This window comes from Phoca vitulina, unplaced genomic scaffold (genome assembly GCF_004348235.1).
Source record: "Phoca vitulina isolate PV1807 unplaced genomic scaffold, GSC_HSeal_1.0 scaffold38, whole genome shotgun sequence".
NCBI lineage: Eukaryota > Metazoa > Chordata > Mammalia > Carnivora > Phocidae > Phoca > Phoca vitulina.
This window is the reverse complement of record NW_022589741.1, coordinates 17175471-17194039: the sequence shown is the minus strand read 5'-3', so window position 1 is coordinate 17194039 and position 18569 is coordinate 17175471. Positions and strand designations below refer to the sequence as shown.

The 18569-nt window shown below is 47.2% G+C and overlaps 1 protein-coding gene across 1 annotated transcript in view; it reads right to left on the bottom strand.

Annotated features, from left to right (window-relative positions):
- The window catches only part of SORL1 (sortilin related receptor 1), a 147938-nt gene that overhangs the window by 9673 nt on the left and 119696 nt on the right, over positions 1-18569 (bottom strand). The window contains exons 32-42 of the mRNA XM_032428035.1: positions 16552-16701; positions 13741-13872; positions 12724-12850; positions 12383-12552; positions 11055-11167; positions 10711-10815; positions 9846-9918; positions 7165-7247; positions 5832-5928; positions 3326-3510; positions 818-937 (exon numbers count right to left, since the gene is read on the bottom strand). Coding sequence (XP_032283926.1) covers positions 818-937; positions 3326-3510; positions 5832-5928; positions 7165-7247; positions 9846-9918; positions 10711-10815; positions 11055-11167; positions 12383-12552; positions 12724-12850; positions 13741-13872; positions 16552-16701 — 1355 coding nt within the window. The remainder of the gene's footprint in view (positions 1-817; positions 938-3325; positions 3511-5831; positions 5929-7164; positions 7248-9845; positions 9919-10710; positions 10816-11054; positions 11168-12382; positions 12553-12723; positions 12851-13740; positions 13873-16551; positions 16702-18569) is intronic.

Genomic DNA, 18569 nt, shown 5'->3' with positions numbered 1-18569 from the left:
GCCATTTTTTTCCAACAAAATAGTGACAGGTGTACACAATTAAAATTCAATCAGTACAAAAAAAGATACAAAATGTAAAATAATTCCCCACCTACCCCAGCTCTCTAATCCATTTTCCCAGGAACAGTAACGGTTTTCTATGCTTCTTTCCAGAAATGTCCTGTGCTTATGTAAGCACAAATACACGTGTGTGTGCATACAGATACATACTTATACGTATATGTGTGCGTACACGTAGCCTGTTTTTCTTAATATTTTTATACAAATGAGAAAATATTACACATTTTTAGGCCTTCACTTCTTTCACTTAATAAGATAGCATAGATTTTTTTCTACCTCAGTACTATTTCTTTTGAAGACTTTTCCACCTCAGTTCTATTTCTTTTGAAGGGTTGCCCTGTATTCTTAACCGGTCTTCTCTTGATAGCCACTGGTTTCAAATCTTCTGCTATCACAAGCAACAGTATACCACACACCTTTTTCCATCTATCTTGGCACACGTATAAACATGTGGGCTAAGTTCCTAGTCTTGGAAGTGGAATCCGACAAAAACCATTTATCCATTCCTGCGAATGTTTATCCATTTGCCAAGTTCCCAATCCCCCACAGAGCTGCAGTTGGTTACCGGGGCATTCAGTCTGTTCTTCAAGCAGGAATCCGATGCTTTTACAGAAGAGGAAGCACCCTCTTGTACACACATGGATCCTAGAGTCATGCCTCCAGCTCCCCAGGTCCAGGGTCTGAGCTAGGAGCCCAGGATTTAAGCCATCCTTAAAAAATAGAAACTCCTCTGGACTCCCCAGTGTGGGAAACTTACCAGAAACAAATACTGCTCATCCCTACTGACAATGACTGTTTTGTTGTGGAGGGAAGTAGTCAAGCTCTTCGGATTGCGATACAGGTCAAGGAAGGATGTAGCATAGAAAATACCATAAACCTGGCAAACAGAGAGGATGGAAAAGGACATTAGCTCCGTGGCCAGTGACCTCGTTCTCTTGAAATCCCTAACTGATGCCCCTGTGAACAGCTTCAGGAGAGCTCAAAAGAGAGATGTCTTCCTTCAGCATTTTACAGAGAAGGTACACTGTGGCAGGCACTGAACCCACCACCACCAAGATAAACATCGTGTGCGCTCTGTCCTCAAAGCACTCTTTTTTTAAAAAAAGATTGTATTTATTTCAGAAAGAGAGCGAGCGAGCGTGCGTGGATGCATGGGGGAGGGGCAGAGGGAGAGGGAGAAGCAGACTCTCTGCTGAGCAGGGAGCCAGTGCAGGGCTCAATCCCAGGACCCTGAGATCATGACCCGAGCTGAAGGCAGACACTTAACCTACTGAGCCATCCAGGTGCCCCTCAAAGCGCTCATTTTTGAGGAAGGAGGCACAGAGAAGAAAAACAGACACGATTATAAATGACAAGTTGCAAATACAGAGCATGAGATACTGTAGGAAAAGACTGCACGATGAGCCAGGGAGAAGAGTGGGGTTCTCAGCGAGCAGATGGCACGCTGAGAAACACGGCTGGTAGTGCAGATGGGGAGGAAGCCAGTGCGTCTGTGGAGGGAGGTTGAGGAGGGAGGGCAGCAGGGCAGGCATGGGGAGCTGCCCGGAAGACACCCACTCTTCCTCCCCTCCTTACTAGAACCCTGCTTCCTACTAAGAATTGCCTCCTGGAAGAAAATCTACACTTCCCACCTCCCTGGAAGCTAGGAGAGGCCACGTGACAAAGTTCTGGCCAATGAGCTACAAGCTGGGAGAGCCCACGTGACAGAGTTCTGGCCAATGAGCTGTAAGAAGAGGTGTCACGTGGGAGCTCAGTGGTTGCTGGGGGAAATGGAGGGAGAAGCCCTTCCTCCCGCCCTCCTGCTGCCTGGAACACAGATGATGGTGTGGCTTCAGACCTCTTGGACCATGAGCTGACCTTGAAGTTGGAGGCCACAGGCAGCCTGGGTTCCCAATCAAACCTGGTGCTGTAGAAACCCAGGCCTGCTGAAGGACTCCGCCTTCTTTTAATGAGGAGGGAAATAAACTGTTAAAGCCGCTGTCACTTTCAGCTCTGTTCTAGCAGCCATTCTTAACCCCCGCTGATACATGTGGAAAACCGGGAGTTTAAAGCAGGGTGGGGGTGTTTGATGGGCTTGGAGCGGGGGCTCACGGCTGTGGGGTTTATAAACGGGGGGTAAGGACTAAAGAAGCTTTCTTTGTCAGGCAGCATGGAAGAGCCCACAGGCAGGTAAAGACGGGGACTTGAAGGAAAGCTGTGAAGAAAGTCTGGAGAAGTCGTGGGAACGGAGGGCCCGGATCAGGGACGTGCACAGGGACTTCCGAGTCCCAGACAGCTGTGCATTTTCTCTAAGCTGCTCAGCAGCCAGGGCCGGAGAGGGAAGCGTACAGGGAAGGGGAACGGAAGTCCCAAGGGGGTGATGAGAAGGGAGCAAGTGTGGAAAGAAAGAATTAGGGGACTCCAGGGAGTGAGAAAGCAAAGCAAATGGAGCAGGACTAGGGGACTGAGGGCACGGAAAGCTCAAGATGGGAGTGGGGGCTCCAGGCTCAGAAGCAGGCCTGGCTTCCGGAGGACAGGCCTGCAGCTGCTGGGGAGTGGGCCGGAGGGCTCTGGCCAGGGGCCAGGAGAGGGCTCCATGCGCCAAGGAGGCCAGGGTGCAGGCAGGTCCCCAGAGATGGACAGTGGCTGCGGCCGTTCTCATGGTGGGGAGGGAGGACTGGGGGTGAGCAACCCGAGTCCACAGTGGACTGAAGTTGGGGAGAAGCTGAGAGCTTCCTAGAGGTGACGTTACCAGAGGGGAGGTGAAAATGTGCCAAGAACCTTGGGAAGACTCTCTCTACATTGGGGAAATGTGGGAAATAAAAGCCAGATTCAAAAAAGCACGTATCGGATCATAGTGCACCAAAATGCATACAGAATGACCAAAAAAAAGGACCTATATAGCGTGTCATGGGGTGGGGGGCACATCTGGGAGGAGCAGCCCAAGAAGGCAACCTGTGGGTGGGGGATCACATCGGTGGGGAGAGACGGAGTGGCTTGTCACTGCTGCTAATGGGTCACCATGCCTGTGAGACCAGGTGAATCCCAAGCATAGGAACATGCCCCCCTCATCACATTTATGGTCTGTTCCACAGCAAAGACCACGGGCGTTTTCTCTCAGATGCCAGGCCAAGGTGTGGACAGGGACGGCAGGTGCCTCTAGAAGGTAATACAGAACTGACCAAGAGGATAGTTTGTGTTTGCAGTAACAGAGGAGAAAGCCCCATGGCCTAGAATCAGGGGAGAGTCCAGATTGTCTCTGCAAGGGTCATCCTGGCTGACTTACCACATTCCTGGGGCCAGTCCAGGTACATTCCACTGCAGTTTGATTGATGGCCTTGGCTTTGAGGCTAGGAGCAGGTGGGCGGACTCCTTTGGTCGTGACATGCGCAAATGCCAGAGGACTATCCCCTAAATCAGTCTTGGCCCAGGCAGAAATCTCATAGGATGTATGAGCAGTCAGATTGGCAACTGTGAAAACAGGGACAAGAAGATGCCAGGAGGGAGCTGGAGGCGTCAGTCAAGAATCTGTGTCTTGACAAACCAGGAAACAGACTCTTAACTACAGAGAACAAACTGACTTACCAGAGGGGAGGTGGGTTGGGGAGGGGTGAAATGGACGAAGGGGATTAAGAGCACACTTATTTTGACAAGCACTGACTAATGTATAGAATCGCTGAATCACTAGAGGGTACATCTGAAACTAATATAAACACTGTTAACTATACTGGAATTAAAAGTAAAAATTTAATAAAAAAAGGAATTATGTTTTGATATACAATGCCCTACTTTTTAAGCCTTTTTTAAAAAAAAAATCCCTACACCCAATGTGGGGCTTGAACTCATGACCCGAGATCAAGAGTTGCTTGCTCTTCCGACTGAGCCAGCTAGGTGCACTGACACTCTATTTTTTAATGCAATCTCTCAATTTAAGTGAGTCCCACATGTTGTAGGATTTTCATTATTTTACAAATTCATCCCAGCATTACTTACTGATGACTACTGCAAATAACACACGTACATGGGCATTGGGTTGTTTCTTAAAAAGCTGACCATCTGGTGATAGAAATTGGGACAACACTCCTAGAGAGCCATTTGGCCTTGGGTAAACATCTTGAAATTCTTCATGCCCTTCAATCCATATCCCATGGAATCAGAGCATGCAAACATCTGTGGGACATGATGTTACACATCACATACATAATCCCACTGTCCAGAGACAGGGCAATGGTTAAATAATGTGCATTCCATGAACTATTGTGCAGCCACTAAGAGTTGTCTCCAAGAATATTTAATGAGACTAGAAAATTCTTACAATTTTATGTTAAGTAAAAAAGGCAGGATACAAAACTACAGTTTAGCCTTGAACAACACAGGTTTAAACTCACGTGGTTTACTTATACTCAAGTTTTTTTTTTTTTACAGTCCAGTACTGTAAATGTATTTTCTCTTCCTTATGATTTTCTTAAGAATATTTTCTTCTTGGGGCGCCTGGGTGGCGCAGTCGGTTAAGCCTCTGGACTCTTGGGTTTCAGCTCAGGTCATGATCTCAGGGTCGTGGGATCAAGCCCCACATCAGACTCTGCACTCAACAGAGTTTGCTTAAGAATATCTCTCCCTCTCCCTCTGCCCCTTACCCTCCTCCCCTCAAAGATAAATAGATAAATAGACAGATAGACAGATAGACAGATGAATATTTTCTTTTCTCTAGCTGACTTTATTGTAAGAACACAGTACAGAATACATACAGCATACAAAATATGTGTTAATGGACTGTTTCTGTCATCAATAAGACTTCTGGTCAACAGTAGCCTGTGAGTAGTTAAGTTTTTTGGGAGTCAAAAGTTATATGCAGATTTTCTACTGAATCAGTGCCCTCTAACCCCCAATTGTTCAGGGTCAACTGTATTTAAACTGAGTCCACCTCCTTGTTTGTAAGACTAAAAAAAACAACAGCACTTAAGAGCAGCTGCTACTGCAGGGATTAAAAAAGAAAAAGCTTGTAAAGTGTTTGGCATGATGCCTCGCATCAAGCTAGCCCTTAATATATTTCAGGCAACAGCTAAGAAGACTATATCGCTCCTGATTTGGCCAATTTCTGTTGGTGTGACCTTGAGACAATGAGATCACAGTCTCAGGAATTAGAAAGATGTGGGTTCCAATCCTGACGCTGTCGCCTTCTGTGGGAATTACTTTATCTCTCAACGTTGGGTTCTCATCAGTGAAATGAGCATATCCCATAGAACTATGACGGGGGTTCTATAAAATGGTACACACAGAACACCTAGGTAAATGCCTATGCGCAGCAGGTGCACAGACACAAGAGGGACTGGGACACTACCTTCCCTCCTCCCTTAGCTCAGCTTGTTTGTCCATTCGCTCAACAAATGTGCACTGAAGAGCAACTCTGCCCCATGTCCTGTGTACCTTGTATTAGCAAAGGAGGAGCAAACCACACCAGAAAGGAGGGGCAGGCATCTCACTCTCGGAACTTTTTTTTGGACCCCAAAAATAATTGGTATAGGGTTAATCTGGCTTCTTTCTCGTTTCTCCTCTTTTAAGCCCCCGACTTCCATTAAGGGCCAACGAGCTAGAGAAGGAGGCTGAGGAGCCACCAAGTGGACCCGCCCCCGGAGGCAGGAGTCATTCACAGTCTCTTTAATCTGCTCACCCAGAATGGCAGCCAGAGAAGAGCCCCTCTTCCAGGCAGCCCCCACACAAGCTCTGCCACCAGGAGGTCTCGATCTCCCTACTCCTCCCTGCTCACACACCGACTAGCTCCAAGGTGTTACCTTTGTGTGACAAGATGCTCCCCCGGAAGTTCAAAGTTCTCTTCTCTTGCTTGTGGGTGTCAAATGCCCAGAAAAGGTTCACCACATAGCCATTCACCTGCCAGGAACCAAGAAACATGTTAGGGGAACAGCACACAGCCATGGAGCAGAGCAAACGCAGAAGGCACCCCTTTGCTCTTGTTCCTTTAGGCATCTCCTTTCTTAAAATGGACGGGTTGTTTCTTTTGATCTTTAGACAGGTTCCCTGTGCGCGATCATTGAATATTTAGTTATATGGCACCTACTTCTAAAAACAAACATGAGACTGTAATATACACTATAGATGTGACAAAACAAACAAACAAAAAAACTGGTGCAGAATAAAAGGACAAGGGCCAATTCATAAAGGCAGAAAGAGGAACAACTTTAAAGAGAATTACCTTATGGTAATGAAGGATACATCTTAGCTCAGGTGATCCTTGCAGTCAAGGCCAAGAGGTCAATACGAAAGGGGCTTGCTTAGCTCCCACTGTCTTAACAGGAGCAAATAGACCCAGGCCTCAGGAAACATTACCTTTTCTAAGTCCTGAGCTCATAAAAGGATTTGATCTGAAGATCTTTAAATATGGGGTGACAACAAAAAAATCAAAATGCTTTCAAGAGCAAAGACTATATAGACAGGGTTCGTGGAAAGGCCATCCCTTGCAGCAACGGTCTCTGAAGCCAAGGTCAGGCCACCAAATTGTGGTTCAGTAAGTGGCACGAGGGATCCGAAGACTGTTTGTCCCACCACAGCTTCACAGACAGGGGAGGGATGTGAGGAAAAACTGATAAGAAAGAAAGAACATTATGGAAGGTGAATCTCAACTTGGAAAACCACAGGCACACAGAGGCTTATGGTGGAACGGGCCCTGCAGATGGGCCGCGCGGAAGGGACGGTGGAGCCAGAAGGGGAGGATGCATAGTGGCTGTAAGTAGATATGTTTCTAAGGTATCTGACTCTCTCTCTCTCACTGTGGGAACCTCTGCCTTAGTGCTTCGCACCAGGAAATCCAATAAAGCTGAAAATTACAGGGCATACATATTCTGTTAACACCAACTCTTTTTTGCACTGTAGCTGTGAACCATTTAATTATATGGCTTAAAAAAAAAAAAAAGGCACCAGGCTGAGGCAGAATAATTACACGAGAAGGACTCAAGTTGTTCTTCATGGGGGAAGGAACCAACCTAGTCCTGGTACTTTGGTTTTACTGGATCGAGTCATTCACTCTTCTTCCTCGTACTGTCCCAGGCCACAGCTGTTCCATCACAAGGAGAGCCCCACCCAACTGCCAGTTTGAAATCCCAATGTTACCTTTATGTCACTCTCCATGGTCAGGGTGAAGCTCAGAGAATTCTCACTGTAGCTGTCGATGTGGATATCTGGTGGTGGGATCACTAAAAACAAAAAAAAAGGAATTCAAAAAGAGAAACCACGTGATGAAAAGTGAGGAAGGCAGGACTTCACAGCTTTCAACTCAACAAAGCGATTTTTTAGTGCAGGAGGAAAGGGCAGGTCTTTGGCTGTTCTCACTTGTCTCTTTTACTGCCGTTGTCCTAAAGCTGAGGGTGGATCACACAACTATCTTGGCTCCATCAGCTATCCTGGCAACTGGGTCGAGCAGAAAAGTTCCATGATGTAAATGCCCCCAAACAGCCCAGCCGCAGCCTGCTTCTGAAAAGTGCATGCATTCCAGCGGGCACCACCTCTCCTGGCACTAACCAAGTCCCAGAGGCCTCACGTCCTCCTGGAAGGTTGAGGGCATGATAAATCGGAGGGCATAAATTGTAAATACCCGTGTGGCAAAATGGAAAGAACGTGGCCTCTGGAATCTGGCAAACTTGAGTTCAAATTCCCATTTGGACACTTAGACAACGGTTCAAGTTACTTATCTTCGTACTAATGTTAACTCAACCAACGTTCCCTTTCTTTCCGTTTCCAATTAAGTCTTACCTATGACAGACTAAGGAGCTGGTAAGTCATTGGCATGGGCACGATGAAAGGGGCAGAGAGAAAAGACCCCTCTCCATTCAAGTGATGAGAGCATGGTGCTTACCATTCACAAGGTCTGCCCGTAAGATGGCGGACCGTGCTCTGCCAGCCATAATCCAAAGGGCTCAGTAGAATAACTGCTATCGGAAGACAGTATTTAAATGACAACTTGTATACTGGGCTGTTTAGCACGTCGGCTTCTTATATAGGCAAGGCAAGAGACACTCGAAGAAGTGGATAAGATTTGGTGGCCAAAGAGATAAACCAAAATCTAGAGGAGTCCCTCCAGATGATCAACCATGTAATAAGAGTGGGTGTGAGGAAGTAAAAAGGATATTAGGAGTTTCAGGTCGCCAACTCTGAGCAAAATAGTGCAGATGCTGCCGTAAAGCCAACCTGAAGTATAACCGTGGTGACTGGGGATATAGGTCACAATCCTTCCCAAAGCCAGTTTCCTTAGCTACAAAATGAGCACAAGAATACTTATAGGACTGATAAGGATTAAGGGAGATCGATTCACATAAAACAATAAGCACGGTGCTTAGTACATAAGTGCTCAATACATGGTTGCTTCTCTCATTATTAATCCCCCGCATCCGCTAATGAACGTGGTGCTCTGGCGGACACCATTGCTGCATGTGTCCTCTGCATGACGTCATGGTGACACAGGCCCACAGACAGAACACAACTCGTACTTTCTGACTCCACACACCGTGGCCTCCTGTACGGGTCCTAACCAACACCTGTATGAAGAGCTGAGGCTCACCATCAAAATCAGACGAAAGAACTGTAAGAGACTTCCCAAGGCAGGCGTGATTTGTGCTCAGGGAATTCAAGGTACGTGTACGTGTCTTATTGCTGACCTTCCAGTGTCCCTTCTTTTCAGTATGTATGTTTTGATTGATTTTGTAGAGGGAAATGACAAACCCATCAAAACTCTAGGCGAGTGTGCACTCGGTACACTTTCTCTAATTACCGCCAAGCACCCTGTTACAAAGATCGGCTGGCCTCCTGCCCTGATCTCAATGAGCCCAAATTTTACAGTGACTCTCCATAACCTACAGCCCATCTCTCGCAGGTTCAGGTTAAGGTAAAACCCTCCAACCACACTCCATGTGAACACTCCTGTCCAGAAACGAAAGCCACAGGTGCCAAGGCTAAGTTCTGGAAACCACTGGGGAACAGGAGCCATAGTTGGTCTCCCCAAGTGTGCCAGAAGCCTTCCTTTTAATTGCTTTAATTCACTCCTTCGTCAACGATTTCACTGGCTTCCTCCTCGACACCAGTGAGAGAGCGGAGGAAACCAGACAGGACCCCGGCCCTCGCGAGGCACACATGCCAGCAGGACGGCGCATGGGAGCAGGGATCTCAGCCCAGGGCAGGCAGGGCAGCCCGGCGGTTAGAGGTACAGGCTTTGGAGTCGGGAGGATCAGGCTCCTATCCCAGCTCTCTGCCGTTTATTGACTGTGCAGGAAGTGACTTAACTGCTTTCTAGTTCCTCATCTGTTCTTATAGATTTTGTTCGGAGGGTGCTAAGGGTTCGATGAGATGGGCCGATGTATGCAAAGCACTAGAAACTACCACCTCGGCATCGTTTGTCAGTGCCACTGGGGAAGTTACAAGTGTCAGCATGGCGCTCTTACAAACGCCATCCACGGACACGTACAAAATCATCCGTATCTGCTGCGAGAAGGAACGAGTCCTTTTATTTTGGATATCGCACGTGAGCACAAGAGCTGGGCATGACGGCCTCTGGAAATCCCTTTGTATGTCTGCACCATAAGAACTACGTGGCTCTGGGGGGAGAAGTGCCTTAGACAGCCCCCAGAGAAACTCTGTATCTAAAGCACTACGGAAACTCCTGGAGATGCGTGCATGTTGACAGGGGGAAGGAAGTCGTGTGAAGTTTTCTCATCTATGCTTCTCCGTCTCCCAGTCGCGCTGAAAGTCATTTCCAAAGGGTTTCTATCTTCTCTCAATCTGCAAACGCTGGGATCATTTACCTTTTCCTTTGACGGTGGTAATGGATTTAGAATCGCTCCAGTTTCCTACTCCACGGCTCGTCACTGCAGCCACCTTGTCAAATCGGAGCATGAATTAGTATAAAATAAAGGCAATGTGCCATACAGTGAGGGTTCCGAAGGAGCTACGGGGCCGAGACTCTGGCAGTGAGGGTGACAAACAGTCTATGCAGGGGGATCCCAGACACGCAGAGGCCCCAGCCAACTGCAACAACAGCGGGGAGGAGAAAACAGGTGGGATCTGGGCAAAGGGAGCTGTGACAGTGCAGGCATGATGGATTTCTGTTGATTGACAGGTCTCAGGTTCTTCTATAGGGTGGGGGATGGGGGGTATGTGCACCTGTGGGTCCATACAGACATAAACATACGTGTATATGAAAAAGGGGACTGAGAAAATCATCAGTGTCAGGGAGTCTGGGTGCACAGTTAATGGTCCCAACAAACATGTTCTGCACAAAATCGGTCTCTTTTCTGCTAAAGGTATTGATAGCATGTTGCCTAAGATCCCTACGATAGCGGCTTCTAAATGCCGCTTACCATAGCTCTGCAACACCCTGCAGCTAAGAAGCAGAAAAGTGGCAAGTGCAAGAGTAAAGGAGCTGGAATGCTAGCAGAAAATCTGGGTTAAAAGCAGGTAAAGCTGCATTACCATAAATTCTTGGTTATCTGAGGGAAATCTGATTTCAAGTTCTCTGTGGCACTGGTTTAAGAGACTGCAGTGATGATGACCTCCCAGAGCAAGGGGTTAGGCTTTTAGCAGACTACTAGTAAGTATCTCATAAAGGTAAGCACGGAGTTCTTGTGTTCTGAGACTGCCCAGATGGCTGAAATGGGGGCTGATACTCACTCTGACAGTATATGGAGCGTTGACCAGTAAATTCTTTATTTCAGTAAAGTTACTAGCAGCCCTCTGGGAGGCCCACATCTTGGAACCACTCCTGCTGTATTCCACCTAAAGTGAAAAGAAGAAATTATTAGTAAGGTAACCAATGGTCTGGGACATCCTGATACCTTACAAGGAGGCAGGAAGAGAGAGGGAGGTGAGATGCCAAGTGTTCTAATGGGTGGAACACGATTTACCCGGCTACATCAAATCAAGTCCTAGCCATTCAGAACACGTTTCTGCTCTGGCAGACCCAGAAATCTATTCACATAGACACACAAGGCCCGCCGCTCCTAAAAGTTACTTACAATGTACTCTCGGATGAGGCCATGGGTGTGGGTGGGAGGAAACCAGTGGGCCACAATCACACCTTCCTCTTCCCTGTGGAGTGACAGCTGGAGATTTTGAGGGGCGTCTGGCACTAGAAAAGAGTCAGCTCAGGGTTAAAACCCATCTGCATACTGGTAAAGGAGAGGAACTTTCCTGAGATTGAAACAAAGACTAGAAAGAATCCAGAGCCAGCATTGGGACCTATCCACCAATAAAGGCTGTAAGCTTGTATGCCTGCACCCTGCCCGCAGCCTGCCCAACCCTGCCCGCACCCTGCCCGCAGCCTGCCCGCACCCTGCCTCAGGGTCACATGGGATGTGCTGTGTACTTCCTCCGGAACCTATTTCAATTCTCCCTTGCAGGCTTTGGATGACCGTCTGACACCCCCGGGCTCTACTAAACAAGTGTTAACAAAATCATAACACACAGGTGTCAGTGAGTTTTGCTGTGCTTCACACCTCCGTGCCTTCTCCAGGCTCCCCCCGTAGCTATCCTGCCCTTGTGCTGGAAGCAACCAAGGAGCTTCAAGGAGCTTCAAGGAGCCCTGGTTCCTTTTTATGAAGAATGGCACAGAAGCCTCGATCTTAGTCACGGGTGTGCTCACTGCTATGGAAGTGTCATCTGTCTGGGCCTTCCCAGCTGACGGAGCAATTTATGTGATTTATGTGATTTATGTGATTATGGTATTTATGTGATACCAGCCTGCCTGTGGACACGTATCTCTAACTATTTTATACGTGAGCATCTGAACGTACATCAAGATCAATAGGAGTTCATACAGAGGTCTCCAACAGTAACCCAAATGTAAGCACGGGCCCTCGCAAATGCAAAGTTCACAAGACCCTAGGGGCAAAGATCACTGGAATAAGCATGGAGTCACCTGACGTCAGCTACCGTGAGAGGCGAGGAAGCAGGGAATTCTCTAGGACATGTGAGTTTCGGTAAATCTCTTGAAAACGGAGCCTTAGTACTCCTGACGTGCCTCATATTTTAACAATGATGATCTCACAAATACTGAGTACTAGGAGATTGAAGGTAGAGATAGGAGCTAGAGAAGCTATGCAGAAGGCGGCCATGTTGGGCACGATCTGAAGTTAACTTCCGAAGGTAGCAAATCACCACGTGACCTAATAAGGAGAATACGTGCTCAACAGCTCAGGCAGGACCATCAAGCTTCGCCACAAATCTTCTGTATATATGCGGCCCGTGTCATTAGGTTCCCACACTCCTGAGTGTCCTTGGGAAACTCTCTGCAAATCCCACAGGAGGTCTTGGACACACCATAAACGGAAACTAGAATACTTACGTCCTTCTGGTGTCCGCAGAGTCACGAAGTCGTTGGTGTTGTGCACTTTGCTGAGACACTGGACCTGCACTTTGACCTGATACGTGGTGTCTGGCTTCAAGACTTTTAATATGGTGTTGGTTTTATTGCTGTGGGTCTCCACGGTCTTCCAGATGCCCTCTCCGACCACCCTGGCCAGAAGAAGAAAGATATGGTCACATCAGAGCAGTGTGGGGTCGCAGAGGACGCTGGGCTCAGCTAATGAAGAGCCGCTCTGCTCTGTGTACACCACAAGAGTTTGCAGAACGTCCAGTGCTGGTAAGAACACTGTTTTCTTCTCTCACGGCAAAGATGGGACCCACCTGTAGTAGACGTTATAGACACAACCAGCAGAGGGCATTTTCTTGGGCCGCATCCAGGTCAACGTTACGTCCCCAGAGAAGTCGGCCGTCCATTGAAGATTCTGTACTTTGTATACAGTTAGTTCATCTAGAGAGATGAAGGGGGAAAGGGAAAGAAAGTGGTATCTCACAAATCCTTGCGTTTCAAAGGACCCAAGAGGTCCCTTGATGTTTAAGCAGACCTACCAGGATCTAGATTGTCAGGCCACGGCCAGCCTCTTAAGACATCACAGAAAAAAAAGAGTTCAAGCCTTCCTATATGACCTTGCCCAGTGTCTCCTAAATTTCCAGTCACGGTATTTTCCTTGCATTTCGCCTCCTTGTCTACACGGAGGTAAGCCTGTTTCTCAAGAGAGAATTCTACAGGTCCAGGGACAATGTCCTAGCAGGATCCATTACTGCGACAGACCGAATGTGTGTGTCCCTCCAAATTCATATGCTGAAACCCAATCCCCAACGTGATGGGATCAGGAAGTGGGGCCGTTGGGAGGTGATCAGATCCTAAGGATGGAGTCCTCAGGAGATGAGATGAGCGACCCCAGAGAGCTCCCTCACCCCTTCCATCATGTGAGGACACAGGGAAGACGGCCGTCTATGAACCGGGAAGCGGGCCCTCACTAGACGTGGAATCTGCTGGTGCTCTGATCCGGGCTTCCAGCCTCCAGAACTGAGAGAAGTAAGTTTCTGTTGTTTAGAAGCCCTTCAGGCTGTGATGTTCTGTTAATGGCAGCCCAAAAAGACTAGGACAATTACTAAAGGCGCTCCAGACAGAAGGACTGTGTCCACCCCGCCACGAAGCCTGAGGCTCTGGGAGCGTGGTGCACCCGCACGAGGCGGGACAAGCCTCCCTCCACCGGGCGCTCCAAAACCGGGCAAAAAGTGGTTTCCCCTTCAGGCTGAGGAAAGGCTCACAAGGCTCCCGGCAGAGTGCCCGCGGCGGGTGGAGGCTGAGCCCAGGGCCCGAGGGCTGGCACTCACCGCTGCAGGCCCTCTCGTCGCTCTCGTCCGAGCAGTCCAGGAAGCCGTCACAGCGCTCCGAGAGCACGATGCACGCCTCACCGTCCTCACACTTGAACTCCCTGCTCGCACAGGTCAAGGTGCTGTGTGTGGCTGCAACACAGGGGAGGGCACGTTGTGCTAACAGCAGATCGTGTTTAGGAAAAGTGGTCTGCGCTAATCAGCTTCTGATTCAAACACGCCTCTGGAACAAGGACTAGTAACCCCCACGGTGGCACTGGGATGCCTCCTCATCTGACGTGAACAACAGGAATCTGCCTCCCAGAAGAGGAAGAGCTTTGGGGTCAAACGATCTAGAGTGGGTGCAATAATTTACAGGCTCCACAGTGAGTCACTGGAATTGGCCAGGGTTCAAAACTTCTGTTCTAGAATGAGAACAAGGAATCTTGTTTTCTCTCTGAGACACTGCATCTGCTTCTGAAAACCACACTTTGAGATGCAGGTAGAAAACCTGGGTAATGTTCTCGCGAGAGAACCAGCATGGTCAACAGGAATGGATAATGGATCCAGAATTATGTTCCTAGAGACAAAAAGATACAGGGGGTCGGGGTGGGGTGGAAAGTTTTAACAACTATCCTCAACCGGCGAGTGCTCACATGAATGACGAATTAAGACTGTGCGTGTCGCTAGTGTGGATGTGCAGACTTCAATTAAATATACTTTTAAAAAGAGCTCTCTATTATAGTAATTGTCATTGAAAGAAAGGCAATGTGAGGCTTTTTACAAACTACAATCCCCCATCTCCTGGAAAATCATTGTATTATAGAGCTCTGTGACATGCTGAGCTGAAATTGGTTTGCCTTGGGGAGGTTGGAAGGGGGGGCTTGGTTATAAATAAAACTGCACTAGAGAATTTAGAAAACGTTGGAGACCCACTAGTATAAGACACCCAAGATGGAATTCATCCTTCCATCTATCCATCCACCTAACCACCCATTCACCCACTTACCCATCCAATTCAACCAGCCACCCAGTATCCACCCACCCACCCATCTAGACACCCATCCATCCATCCATCTACCCCTTCATTTATCCATCTACCCATCCATTCATCCACTCATCCACCCATCCATCTACCCCTCCATTTATCCATCTACCCATCCATCCATCTATCCATCCACCCATCTTCCCAACCATCTACCGAACCAGTGAATATTCATGTAGGGCCTACCATGAATCAGGTACCGTTCAAGATGCTAAGAATATGGTGATGTGTACAACAAAGGACCTACCCTCACAGAGCTTACTTTCTATTGAGAGAAACAGTAAAAAAGTAAGCAAATCACTCTGTGGTTTTAGATAGTGATTAAAAACTACAAAGAAACATGAAAAGAGAAACTAACAGAATGATCGACAGGGGTCATGTCATGCAGAATAGTCTAGGAGAAACTCTATGAAGGGCATTGTTTTAGAAAATACCAAGATCCCCCTCCCAGAATTATTCCACATGGTAAAATATATCCAAACAACAGGTAAGTCGTAAGGCTGGTGGGTGTTTGAGGTTTCTTTATGAAACATGTCTCAATGTTTTTTAAAGTGGGAAAACATAGGTTTTAGAAATAGAGAATACGGGAGGCGCCCAGGTGGGTCAGTTGTTAAGCGTCTGCCTTCGGCTCAGGTCGTAATCCCAGGGTCCTAGGATCGAGTCCCACATCAGGCTCCCTGCTCGGCAGGAAGCCTGCTTCTCCCTCTCCACTCCCCCTGTTAATGTTCCTGCTCTCGCTATCTTTCTGTCAAATAAATAAAATCTTAAAAAAAAAAAAAGAAATAGAGAATACGGTTGTTATTAATCTCTGAAAATCCTTAAACTGATAATTAAACAGATGATTAATTGGCACTTGGAAGAGAATGTGGCGGCCTTCAGGGGCCAGTTTCTCCAAGAAGAATCTTGTCATGTTAATCTCATTTCCTTTTTTGATAGGGCTCTCAGATTAATGGATTGAGGAAGATTGGAAATAGAGCACATCTTGATTTTAAGACCCTTAACCAGGCAACATCCTTATGAATAAGGCTGATTTGGAACAGGTAAAAGAAACATTTAAAGAATGCCAATTAATGAATTAATCTCACCCAGGAGGAAGGTCCTATTTCATTTCCTCTGCTAATTATTTTCAATGTTCATCTTACTGTGCAGTTACTTATTTGGCTGAAATGTTCCTATTATGATTTTGGGAAGTATGGGATCAATCTGCCCTGTTATCTTGATGTCCCAAAGATCCATTTGAATTTTACCCTACTCTCTCGTTTCCCTCTGTTATTTCAGAGTATTCCACTATAAGAACTTTGAACGTGGCATGATGAAAAGGTCACAACCTTGCACAAAAAAACAAAAACAAAACAAAACAACACAACAAAAAAAAACTAAATAAATATCCCAGTCTGGTACTGACAAGGTGATCTCTGAAGCTGATTCTCCTATCTCTAAAATGGAGATATGGGACGCCTGGGTGGCTCAGTCGGTTAAGCGGCTGCCTTCGGCTCGGGTCATGATCCCAGGGTCCTGGGATTGAGTCCCGCATTGGGCTCCTTGCTCGGCGGGGAGCCTGCTTCTCCCTCTGCCTGCCTCTCCCCCTGCTTGTGTTCTGTCTCTCTCTCTGACAAATAAATCAATAAAATCTTAAAAATTTTAAAAAAATAAAAAATAAAAAAAATAAAATAAAATGGAGATAATCCCAAAATTGCAAGGTTATTATGAGAAATGAAGCAGGAGTAATGAGGTCTCCTGCTCTCCAGAAATCCTCCCGAGCGGTGAATTCCTCTGAGACTACTCACGACAGTTGGCCTCGTCCTGGCCGTCCTGGCAATCTTGGTGGCCGTCACAGCGCTTCCAGTTGGGGATACACTTCTTTGGCTGGCGACACTCGAATTCAAATCGGTCACAGCGCCCGTGGTGAGTGGGAATGGAGGCAGCCGTGACATTTGCTGGAAGAAAAAGTTTTGAAAATTCACTTTTTGAGTACTGAGGGAGCTGGTCAGCAAGAGCAACCAACTCAACCTGGTAGGAAATTCAGGAAATTATGGTGCATTTGGAATGACGACGGGGGCCTGGAGACAAATGTAAGCTCTGGATAGGGAAGACAGATCAACAGGACACAGCCATCTAATCTTGGAAGCTGGAACGCAGACAGCGGTGACTCAGGGGACCAGAGAAGGCTGTAGCCCATCCTAAGCTGTCACTGCAGAAAGCAAAGAACTCACAAGATCAATATCACAGAATCTTCAAAAAGCTGAAAAATGGTATCTGTGAACAGAGAAGAGGAATAAAGGCAGTAAGGGAACAGACCGAAGAATGTTTGAGCAGCAGCAAGATTCCCTACGTGCCCTGCCCCTACCAGCCCCATGCAACAATCACCCTGGACGTCACCCCCCCAGAAGCCTGGAGGATTGTTACGTGGAGGGTAAAAGGGCTGGTTAGAAGGGCCTAGTGAAGAGCAAGAATGCCATACTGAAGAGAGGGGGTTAAACCCTCAGATTGCTGAACGCGAGGACCCTGGTCCCCATCCTCATAAGCCCTGGCAGGAACACCTTTATTCCCTAGGCAAGAGATTGTAAAAATCTCCTCAAGGGAAATCGACCAGCCTCGGGAACAAATTCTCAAGCAACCCAGATCAAAAGTTCCCCACCAAACAGCCCCACCATGAAACTCAAAGCTGACAAGCCTACCTGTGTGCAGAATCTCTTGCATTTTTGTCCCCACCCTTAAACACAAGTAAGCAACCCAGGATTATTTGGGGAAAAACCTTTGACATGAAAGACAGAAGCGAGTACAGACCCCTTCCCTGCAAAAAAAGAACATTTGGAGGAAAGAGAGACTCTGTAAGAATAAAACCTCAAACATAAATATCCTCAATATGCTCAGAACATAAGAATATCTATTTCTGCATGAAAAAAGGACAGGATGCCATGCAAAAGGAAGAGTACGAGAAATTTCAAAGGTAACTGTAATGGAAAACTCAGGAGCAGAGCTGGTAGAGCTGAATCTTCCAGAAAATAGAGGGGGAAAAAAAAGGGGGGGATCAATTAAAAAATAGAAAGGTGACAGGACCACATCAGTAGATCTAATGTATGAATGACAAGAGTTTCAGGAAGAAAGAGAAAACAGAAAAGATTAATGGAATAATTCAAGAAAAATTCCCCAAACTCAGATACATAAGTTTCCGGAATGAAAGAGGCTATCAGTGTCCATCCACCACACTGGATGGAAAGGGACCCACATCAAAGCACATCGTTGTGAAATTTCAAAACACTGGAGCCAAAGGGTATACCCTACACGCTTCCAGAGAGTAAAAACACGTGACATGCAAAAGATCACAATCAAAATGGCTTTGGATTTCCCAGGAGCTGCTCAGTGACAGGAGCAATCCCTTCAAAATTCTGAAGAATTACTGACAACCAAGAATTCCAAACCCAGACCAACAACTACCACTCACATATGAAGACAGAAGAAAAACACTTTCAGAGAAGCAAGACCTCAACGATGCCTCCCACGTTCTGTTTCCCAGGGAACCTTCTGGAAAATGTGCTCTACCAAAAAAATGGGATTAAACTTAAAAAAAAAGAGAGATAGATAAAAGAGAGAGAGAGAGAAATGAAGAATGAGGGAGAGAAATCTGGGATATAGAAAACAGGATCTCGGGGCACCTGGGTGGCTCAGTCGTTAAGCGGCTGCCTTCGGCTCAGGTCATGATCCCAGGGTCCTGGGATCGAGCCCCACATCGGGCTCCCTGCTCAGCGGGAAGCCTGCTTCTCCCTCTGCCACTCCCCCTGCTTGTGTTCCCTCTCTCGCTGTG